Source organism: Ceratotherium simum, chromosome 27, assembly GCF_057802395.1.
Source record: "Ceratotherium simum simum isolate JZ-2026a chromosome 27, ASM5780239v1, whole genome shotgun sequence".
Lineage (NCBI taxonomy): Eukaryota > Metazoa > Chordata > Mammalia > Perissodactyla > Rhinocerotidae > Ceratotherium > Ceratotherium simum.
Window position 1 is genome coordinate 14,084,370 of NC_141926.1, and position 10,999 is coordinate 14,095,368.

Consider the following 10,999-nt stretch of genomic DNA (forward strand, 5'->3'; position numbering starts at 1 on the left):
AAATGTTCACAGGTCTACAAAAGTGGCAGCAGGTAGGTAAATTAATCTTATTCTTAGCTGAGGCTGTAACTTGCCATTCACAATTTCACCAGAAGTTATCAAAGGGCTCTCAAACCGTTAACATCTACTTTTTACAAACTTACATACTTTTTGAATCAAAACGCTGTACGGCTAAGTAGGGAAACCACCTTAATTTCTCTCAAGGTAACAAAGGATACCCTATTTGTCAGACTAAATTTCAGGTTAGTCTTAGCTAAAAGACCATCTGCTAAAATTTTAAACGTTTTGATTACCTCATTTAAAACACTTTCAAAAGCGCTCTATGAAATAGTTAATCTTATGAACGTACTACTAAATCTGTTCCATTTATGTTCTATGTATGAGGATCAAAGCTAGTTTATAATTTCAGTTTAGATAATTTAATAGGCTCAAAATACAGTGCCATACAGGGTACTTGTTTATTGTAGGCTTGAGTGAGAACTGAAGCAGTTCAGACAATTTAATACCCATGTGGGATTAAGTCTGGCAAAATACAGAAATCACTGAAACACATTTTAATTGAATGAGTTTTATAAAATTATACAAATCTTCCAAGTGATCATAGATCAGTTCTCATTACAGGTACTTAAAGTAATTAAAAAAAAAAAAGTCACACCAATTACACTTTTAAGGTTACAGTGTTTAATGTTTATCAAGTTAAATTTCTACAACTAGCAAGAAAGCAGATGAGTTACGAGGACTCAGACCACAACATTGCAGGGAATGTTTATTGAGCGATCCCAATCACACCACAAGCCAAACGACCTCCAGCGTTTCCCGTCTTTGTGCTTTCTTCATTGTCACCTTTGCCCAAGTCATCTTGTTTTTCATGGACCTTTAAAAAATTTTAAAAACACATAACTTAGGGCTATCAAGTAATTACCACCTCTTCTCCACAATACCCAAAAGACTTTGAAGAACCACTTAATATTAGAAAAGAACATGTTTAAATAATCCTACTAGTAGGGAAATCTAATATTTAATCTAGTAGTAAAAAGTAGAAACTACTACTCAAAGCTTTTTCTTGATGATGCAAAGACATAAGTTATGTTCTGACACTAGGTAAGTGCTGCTATCTCTAAATGAAATACTAAAAACCCAAACAACTATGTTATGAGGCCACCACATGCTGGTCTTAATCCTCCATGAGAAATTTTAGTAACCTCAGTTACAGCAGTCATTCTTTTTAGTACAAAATGCTTTGAAAAAAAGGAAAGGGAAGGTGAACCAAAAAAAATCTATCAAAATCGTGCCTAAGGAACAATAGGCCTATAAATAAGAGGTAAATCCTAAAACTATGAAACTATTTAAACAATAGGATTTTAAATTTTGCTCATCAAACATTGATAAGTGATTTTTCTGCTTCACAACTCCAACTGAAGAAAATTCTAAGGACAAAGGGTCAACTGAAAGGCTACTGAATGTGAACTGTGCTCTGGGGTAGCCAAAAGAGAGCACATGCTACACACTGTTTTGCATGAACCAGATGCAGCTCCCTTGGGTAACTTGGGACAACCACTTCCCACGTGTTGAACAAGTGGTGGTAAACTGCAGACATGAAGGAGTATTAATGTTGTTGAGGTCTGCCCCAGATTTTAGACCCAACAAAATGTTCTGTTTAACTACAAGGGGGAAAACCAATTGTAGCAAGAAAATCTGGCCATTTTAAAACTAAAGACTACTGTTTCCATAATGCAAATCTATTATGATCAAATGTAATCTACTTCATTACTGCATCTCAGCAGAACGGCATTCTTAACTGACCTAGATCACTAATACATCGTCACTGTAATCATCCACTAAATTAACTGTTTTTCCTAATCTGAACTAAAGGTACAATTTGTGTGGACCCTTAGAAACCAGGATTAATAATCATGAAAGCATGAAAAGATACATGACTATGTGTTAGGTAGAATTTTATGCATATCCTTATTATAAGAAAACTTACCACCATTGTGCGGCCAATGATGGAATGTGCTCCTGAGAGTGAGATCACAGAATCTTTAATATTCACATCGGCCTTACCATTTTCGTCAGCAGTCACATTGCCCAGGTCTCCAACATGCCTAACATTGAAAAAGCATGAGAGAGATTAGGACTGATTTCCGTTTAACAACATCAAGACCGTTCATGAGCTACATTAAAAACTGACGGAGTCAGATAGATCTTTAAGGGTGGGCTTAGAGGTGGATATGGTAAATATCAAATAGGACCCACTTTTCCAGACTGACAAAATTTTGCAAACATACAAATTTAAAAACAAGTAACTAGGCATTCTTGACACGCAGCTCTTCAAACAGGGCTTCAAGTCTGCAAACTAATGCTCTGGGAAGAGTTGTGGGATGAGGGCGCATCTCAATCTCAGAGGGAAAGTACCAAAGGGTAGATTCTCACTCTGTTAACTCTTGGCACAGCTAAGAAAGCTATGCCCCTAGGCCTCTGTTATAAAAATAAACTAATCCTTGTCCTTAAATTTAATATTTTCCTGAAAGGTTCTGAGAAAATAAACATACAAATGGAGTCTCATCAAATTTTCAATATCAAATTTTTATCTACAAAGTTTCCTATGTTTCCCCATGATGGTTTATTTTGCTAGTGGTTGACAGTACTGTTATTCATGACATTTCCTGTATTAGTTCCCTTTGGCATTTGTATTAGTTCTATACTCAATAAATGTACAAAACCACATCGTTTTAAGTGTCCCCATTTGTCAATTCTTTAGCCCATGGAGTAAGCCATTCCAGCACTTGGGGGCAAGGTGTTACATGGGAGGCAACAAATTCAACAGCAGAGGTGGGGGAGACCACTCAATTATCTTAAGCACGCAATTGCAAGGAGTATACCCATACTGACCCCAAAAAGCCACCACCACTATTTCAATAAGAGTTAAGCATTCTGTCACTCACCTTTCTGCATCCTTTGGTCCACCATGTTTTTTTAATTCAGGATTAAAGTGAGGACCTGCACTGGTACAGCCTATTTACCAAAAAAAGTAGCCAAATTATGAATCAAAATTCTAAAAGAAACTGGTCATTGAGAAAACCTCAAATGGAGAAACTACTGACCCACATCGTAACTTCTAGGCTAATAAAACCAGGATGCAACACCTTCAAAAAAATGGGCAGAGAGTAGAGACAAGTTCTAACTCCTGCATGACGCTGGTAAAGTTAATACCCTTCTCTGGTTTGCTTTCTTCATTGCCCTCTAAAATAAGATGGCCGAGACTTGATCTTCAACGGTTCTCCTACTGTTAAAATCCCATGATTATGATCCTAGTTCATAAGAAGGTAGCATACCTTAACTACAAAAAACTTACCTCCCCAGCAACACACTACACCAAGCAGCTCTCCTGTCTGTGACCTTTACTTGCTGCATGCAGAATATAGAATGGCACCTTATGTCCAAGGGCTGTTGCCTCACACAACTCCAGAGGGTGGCATTCAGATTGTGTTCGGTAAAAATGGCACTCCTGTGTGCCAGGGAACACCATTCACATAGGACAAAGCCCCCACAATGCAGGAGGTCCTTTCTTCATTCAGTGGCTGATGGAAAGTTTCCATTGTTTACAGCTGCTCCCGTCCCCCCAGATCCACCCCACCCAGGTAGAAGACCCGGAGGTTACTCAAAGTAGCACAGTATATCAAAGCCACAGAGCACCTGCCTCGCAAAGCACAGGCAATAAAACCAAGAAACAACTGGAGGAATTTTATAGTTGTTGAAATGGATCAAATCTGGACATTAGATCACTATTTATGGGAACCAAATTATGGAACATTAAACAAAGTGCCAGCAAAATGAATCAAGTTCTCATCATAAACAGTGTAAACATTAAGTTCAGATAACTCAAATATGGCAAAAGATCACGAACTGCAATTTAACCCATAAACTTTTGTTAACTTGCTTCTAATCCCACACTGAGAAAATGAAACTCAATCCAAAGCACCAAGAGTTTACATTCTATCTTCAATTTGTCTCTTCCTTCTGTCCTACTAGGGAGCTTGTTTGGAGGTGTGGAGCTATTTCTACAGGGTAATGCAAATAAATGCGACTTGTGCGTGAAGCAGCCACCCTCAACCCCAGCTCACTAACACCGGAGATCACTGCAGAGGATAAGAAAGGAGCAGTTTTTTGGTTTTTTTTTTCGGTGAGGAAGATTAGCCCTGAGCTAACGTCTGTTGCCAATCCTCCTCTTTTCTGCTGAGGAAGATTGGTCCTGGGCTAACATCCCTGCCCATCTTCCTCTACTTTATACGGGACGCTGCCACAGCACGGCTTGAGAAGCGGTGCGTCGGCGCACGCCAGGGATCCGAACCTGCAAACCCCGGGCCGCCGAGGCAGAGCACGCGCACTTAACCACTGCGCCACTGGCTGGCCCCAGGAGCTGCATTTTTTGTTTCCTCAAAAAACACCTGAGACTCTTATATAATCAAGCCATAATCATGATAAAAAACATCAACTCCTTCCCCTTCCTTTCCACACTTAGAGTCAAAAACCAGTTTTGTGGCTAATCTCCCTAAGGTTGACTTTAGTAGTCACTAACTTGACTTTTCTTTTTTTTTAATGTTTAGGGCTAACTGTACTCAGTCCCATTTATCTTACTAGGTTAAACCAGTATGGGTCACTAGAGCAGCCCAACACCCACCTTGTGTATTATCTCCAAACTCATGGACATGGAATCCGTGCTCGCCTTTAGTCAACCCTTCAATGGATCCCGACACCACGACTGGCCCATCTCCCTTTATTCAAAGAAAAGTGCAAGAAGTTTGAGAGAGCAAGTGCTTCTGAACAAATAAAACAGCTGAATTATCTCTGCCACTCACAGAAAACGGGAAAGAACATGGACTTGGGAGTTAAAAATGATCTGTGTCCAAATGCCCGGCCCACCACTTTCTAGCAGTGGGTCTCCAGCAAGCTGCTTAACTGCTCTATTCAAATGTCATACAAATAAGTTCTTATTTATTTTGTAAATACTTGTTGATCGTTATACTTGCACACGGTGAGTATATGCGTACACAGCAAACTTTTAAACCCAAATGTTAGCACATCATACACTTTTGAGCACCGTGCTTTCTTCATGCAGACAACTCTTCCATACAGCAAACATACACATTTGCCCTAAAAAAAACAGAAAGAAAGAAAAGGCACTCTGGAAATGTCCAACTGGCTACCTGAGGATCCCTGTTCTCCATTCTCCATGAGAGGGGTGACCATCAGTTTCCAGCATAGATATTTTTGATTCATGCCAGAAAATATCCTATCTCACTGCCCCTGGGAGACTGAGTCTAGTCTAACCAGAGGTACTCTTTTCTGAAGTCTTTTTAGGCACTGAAATCTAGATAACCTTTCCACTCTCACTACTGAGACCAAAAAGCAAGGATAACAAAAACACCAAAGCAGGTGGAAAAAAACACAGAGGCACCACCATTCAGGCAATGGTGATGGGTAATCATACTGCATGGCTGCATACAGAAATCAAGGAAGTTACTATTACAGCTAGAGAAGAGATCTTAGGAGTAAAACAAAATATACACACCACTCACACAGTAATAAACATGATGGTGTCTTTGTTTTTAAATAGCCAGGGCCAACAGTTACAAGAGGTGTTAACTCGGAAGATTTGACTTTCCACTAGATAAATACTACTGCTCAAAGTAAGTAGCGTGGCAACTGCTGCCTTTTTGGCTTTTCTTTTTGAGAATAGATATACTACGATTCTTTTAAGGACAACCTTTAATTTTGGAAAAACTCAAATGTGAAATATCCCCCAAAACACGCTGTGTTATCAAAGCACAGAGACAAGACAAATTCTGCCAAGCCTCCATTTAACGGGTAATACACAAAGCACATACAGTAGTTCAACAGCAAGCTGCCTGGGTACAGCCCTACAGGGGCCAGGCTATCTCAAATGAGGAAAACAGGTCAGGGAAGCAAGAAGGAAAGTAAACTGGTCCCGCAGTGTTGCCCTGGGCTAATGAAGGCTCAGTATGGACACATCTCCCAATTTTTCAAGAGAAGCTAAGAATTTGGACTTACAGGCGAAAATTTCTGATTTTTAAAAATTGGGGGGAAAAAACTGGAAATGAATCCAAAATTTTAAACACTCAACAGGCCAAACAAAAACAGTTCACTGCCAATTTAATACATCTGCATATCTGGAGAGCTGTAATGCTTAACTATCAAGGGTCTTCATTAGGCACAAACAGCACCACCAAAATGAAGTTTGGAACTTAAGAAGGAACCATACAAGCCACTCAGGGAAGGTGGGAAAACTAAGGGAACCTCAGTTATGAATGGACTCACAGCTTGGCTTCTGAATGAAGCACCAGGAGCCATTTCTCACTGGCCAGAGGGAAGGGATCCCTCAGAGGTTGCTTCCATTCTCTAGTATCCGGGAATTATGTGGGGAGGAGAGGGGACCCACAAAACAAAGTCTGGCAAATGAAAACAACAAAATGTAGTCAAATGCCAAAGAGGCTTTTCCAGAAAATCTGGAAACCACTTAAAAAACAAAATTAGCTCGAATTTAAGTTCTCTCTCATACAAATTTCAGAGATGGATACTTATCTAGATTACTTTTCCTGTCCTCTCACATTTCTGTAAACCTCTTTAAAGACTAAATCTCATTCATATATTAAATATTCTTTCATGATTAATTAGCCAAGTACAACATAAACAATTTTCCACGGGTTGGTAACCTAAGATTGGGGGAACAGTCTGATCATAAGCATCTTCCTTACACACACCTGTTTTGCAATATCATCATGAGTATTTCTGCCTATTTTATTTTACAAGATTTGTTCAGAAATTTGTCTTTGGCCCTCTCAGTAACGGGCCTATTGGTAGAGCAATTTCAAAGTCACTTTACAGAGAACTGGGTTAAGACTCCAAGAACAGAGTCAAGTGACAATTCCATGCAAAGGAAACAGTCCAGGTCTCCTAACTTTCAACTCCCAAACGCACCCACTACCCTCTACCCACAATAATTCTCAATCCACGGTGCACACTGGAACCACTTTGGAAACTTAAAAAACAGCAATGTTCAGACTGCACCCCGACAGATTTTGATATAACTGATCTAGAGTTGGGCCCGGGTATCTGTATTTCTTAAAAGCTCCCCAAATAAGCCTACTGCGCCCCCAGGGTTAAAAATCACTGCTCTGGAAAACCCCCAACAAAGGAGTTGTTTAGATCTGGCTTCTTGAGGTCTGGAGGAGGAACAGGAGCTTTGTCCAGGGTCGTCTTCTTTGCCCTTACAGCCTGAACATGACCTAGAGCAGAGGTCACCAAATCTTTCTGTGAAGGGCCACATACGGTCTCTGCCGCATATTCTTGTTTTTCACAACCCTTTAAACATAAATATACAAAAGACCACTTAGCTCGAGGGCTGCACAAACACCGGCCCCGGGATGGATTAGGCCCGCAGGCCGTAGTCTGCAGACCCCTGAACTAGAGAGCTCAAGTCGGAAAGCAAGCCCCAAAAGGATAACGGATGCGACAACACCCCGGCGGCCCGGCCGCACCCGCCCCCCCCCGGATCTCAAGGACTGGCCAGGCCCCGGACTGCGCAACTCAGAGTCCGCAGGATCCTCGGGACCCACAAGACGACCCCGCAGGGAAGAACCACGGCTCTCCCAACACGTCAGCTCTCCGCCTTGGCCTACAGACGCCGAGGCGGCGGCCAGGGAGGCCCTGGGCCTCGCTCGCTCTCGCCTCCCGCCCGGCACCCACGGGACCCGCCCGGGTGTTTCCTGCCCGCACCCCCACCCAGACCCCGCCACGCACGCCGCCGCCGGGCCCGCCTGGTGACTCAGCACTCCGCGGCCGCGAGCGGCGGGCGGCCCGGGGACGCCGCACGGCCTCCGGGCAAGAGGCCTGGCGCGGCTCGGACCCGCCGGCCCGGCGCGGCGGGGGCGTGGCGGGGGCGGCCGGAGCCCGGCCAGCCGCCCGCTCCCGGCCACAGGTGCGCGGGCGCAGCCTCGCCGCCGGCCTCTGCCCAGCCCTTGCCTCCTGCTTGAACCAGATGACGCCGTGCACCGGGCCGTCGCCCTTCAGCACGCACACGGCCTTCAGCGACATGACTCGCGGGGGCGCGCTCCGCTCCGGGCTCCGAGGACCACAAGGGAAACAGACGGTGCGACAGAAGACGCCGACGCAAACCGAGGTGAGCGCGCCGCGGCGCCTTTATAGGCCGAGCCCCACGCCCCGCCCATCCTGGCCCGGAACCAATCGGCGCCCACGCACTCAGTCCCCGCCCCCCGGGGGCCTCGGCACGCGAGTGGCCGGGCACGGCGGGGGGCGGCGCCGAGGAGCCACATGGGGAACCTTGCGCCTGGCGCTGCAGGCTTCCTGCGCCCTGCGGCTGTGAACCGCCCAGAGAGCTCGACCGTGGAAAAAACCGTTTTCACTCTCAAAGGTGTAATCTGTGGACCGCAGTAGGCGAAATTGGGACAGTGAGGTCTACGTGCACGCCCTGAAGATCTGAAGTCACTTTGTCTGGAAATGTCTTTAGTTACAACTGCATTTGGTCATAACATTGTCTCATTTGTTATTTAGAAATTGAGACGCACCAAGCTGGGTGCTTTTCGTAGTTTTCATTTTTTGTCTTGTTTTCTGAGGGTGTGTAAAGTCGATACATCTCAATCCCTGGCCTCACCTTTTCTTCCCTGCAATTTTTTTAGTCCTCAGCCCGGAGAGTTACTTATTTGGTTAGCAGAATTCTGTATTCTTTTCAGATTTTGCCTGTTTGGCAGGCCATAACCCTAAAAATGCCAAAATATCGATAGATTGACTTCTGTGCATCTCTCATATTTTGTCTGACTCTACTGCCACAACAGTGAAGGAGAAGGGTAAATAATTTATGATACCTCCATACAACAAATACTACTTATCCTTCAAGGAAGATATTTCAAAAACACACTATGAAATGAGCAAACATAAGAACTACTTTTGTGGGTTTTTTTTTTTTAGCGTAAACATTTATTTACTTGTGTGCTCAGAACTCCCTAGAAAGAGATACAGGAGACCGTGGGTACCTTTGGGGAGTGTAAACTAAACTTTTACTAATTTTCTTCTCTAAGAATACTTTTTTACAATGCACATGCATTTTTCTGCAACAGTATGGCTTAGAATGAGAATCCTCCCCCACACAGACACTTTTGCTGGGAGAATAATTTGATAAACTATGGTGGGAGGGGAGCATGAGGGGAGAGGAATCTTCATCTTCCATCCTCACAGGCATGCCTGAATAACAAAGGTGGCTGAACTGTTTTTGGAGGTGAGGTTAAATTAACCAGACGTGTGCATTAGACTCTTCTAGAAGACTTGTGAGACCACAGGTTGCTGTTTTTCTGACTCAGTGGCTCTGGGGTGGGAACCCAGAATTTGCTTCCTAACTTGTCCCCAGGTAGCGCTGATGCTGCTGGTCTGGGCCTCACTTTGAGAACCTCTGGCTGGTGGGTGTTTTCCATACCCAGTGAAGTACGCAAGGTGGGGACAAGCTGGAGACACTTGACTCAAAAGAGGAGACAGGGAAAGTGTTCTGAAAAGAAGTGTGGAGAAATGAGGCCCAGACAGGGGCCAAAAAGGGGCACACTTGAAGGGCCTCTGCCTGCTGGTGACATCTGCTCCGTTGCTTTGTGGGATTTGGTTGTGAGGATGGCAAATAACTGAGGCCTAATTCAAGGCCAGAGTGACACAAGGGCAGAGGCTGCTTCAGCCATGTGTGGGCCATGCTTTACAGTCTGTCTGTCTTTCTGTCTTTCTTCCTCTCTCCCTCCCTTCCTCCCTTCCTTCCTTCCTACTCTAAGGCATCCTCTGTCAGAGATACTCAATCCACATTTTTTATCATCCTCTAGAAAGTGAACATATTTGTGATTTTGCTTGTTGTACTTACTAGCATTCTCCAGATAACTGGCATATGCTAGGCAGTTGCATAAATGTGCGGATGCCAGCCAAAGGCCTTTGCCCAAGGCCAAAGTTTCTTTGGGTTTCAGGAAGTTAGAGTGAGATTTCAGTTCACTGGGAGAGCTTGCCAACGAGGCAGACCACGGATACAAAGAGTGGCCCTGGGACATTGAGCTCCCCTTTTGAGATATGTAGATGAAGCCTGGACACCCCTTGTTTGGGTCGCTGGAAGGGCTTGTGTCCTGCAGGATTAGGGGACCCCTGAGGTTCATTCCTAGTACCGCCCTCACTCCTGGGCAAGGGGGTCCCTTGCCCTGGGCCCCACACTATAGAGGACCCCGTTCTGTCCCTCCTCTGGCCACTTCTCCCGTGGAGGGAAGAGTCTGTGGAGCCAAGAAAGTGCTCCCACCCTTACCCCTCCTTCTAGAACAGGGTTAAAGAATTTAAATATGTGAATTTGAATAGTATTTCTGTCTTCCTAAAGCAAGATGTCTCAGCCTCGGCACTTTTGACACCTGGGGCCCGATAACTCCTTGTTGTGGGGAACCATCCTGTGCATTGCAGGATGTTTTCTACCTGCTAAGATACTCCTGGCACCCCTCCTCCAAGCTGTGACAACCAAAATTTCTCCAGACATTACCACATGTTCCCTGGGAGGCAAAATTGCCCCCTGTTGAGAACCACTGTTCGAGAACATGCACTGAGTACCCAGGACCCTGGAATTTCCTGCCCAAAGAGCTGTGAGCCTGTTTCCAGGACCTGGACAGGCTAACGATGGACTGTGCCACCGTGGGTGCACACTTAAGCTTGACTATCGGCCCCTCTCAGTGCAGCATGGAGCCCGGGGTTGGAAAAGAAGGAGGAAAGAATAGGGACAGGGGGCTGGCGCTCATTCTGCTGCCACCTTCCCACACAGAACTCAGAGAAGTCCAAGAATTCCACATCTGAACCTGCCATCCAGGTCTTCATGAAGCTGTATTTGTTCAGGCAGGAGGAGAGGTTACATTTTATTTAACTGTGTTATCTTGATTTATAACATTTAAATATTTAACACATG

General features: G+C 44.6%; 1 protein-coding gene across 1 annotated transcript; it reads right to left on the reverse strand.

Moving 5' to 3' along the window:
• Positions 1 to 658: 658 nt before the first annotated feature.
• On the reverse strand, positions 659 to 8,204 carry SOD1 (superoxide dismutase 1). The gene is made up of 5 exons (XM_087418156.1): positions 8,044 to 8,204; positions 4,682 to 4,775; positions 2,946 to 3,015; positions 1,988 to 2,105; positions 659 to 874 (listed from the first exon to the last, which is right to left on the reverse strand). The coding sequence occupies exons 1-5, from the start codon at positions 8,113 to 8,115 to the stop codon at positions 767 to 769; spliced, it is 462 nt and encodes a 153-aa protein (XP_087274282.1). The 5' UTR covers positions 8,116 to 8,204; the 3' UTR covers positions 659 to 766.
• Positions 8,205 to 10,999: the final 2,795 nt, after the last annotated feature.

Bases quoted from the DNA above. Each gene is read 5' to 3' on its own strand.
- SOD1 (XM_087418156.1), bottom strand. From the start codon at position 8,115: ATGTCGCTGAAGGCCGTGTGCGTGCTGAAGGGCGACGGCCCGGTGCAC. The intron at 2,106-2,945 runs GTGAGTGACAGA...TTTCAATGTTAG, and splicing joins GGACCAAAGGATGCAGAAAG to GCATGTTGGAGACCTGGGCA. The intron at 875-1,987 runs GTAAGTTTTCTT...AATTTTTTAAAG, and splicing joins TCATTGGCCGCACAATGGTG to GTCCATGAAAAACAAGATGA.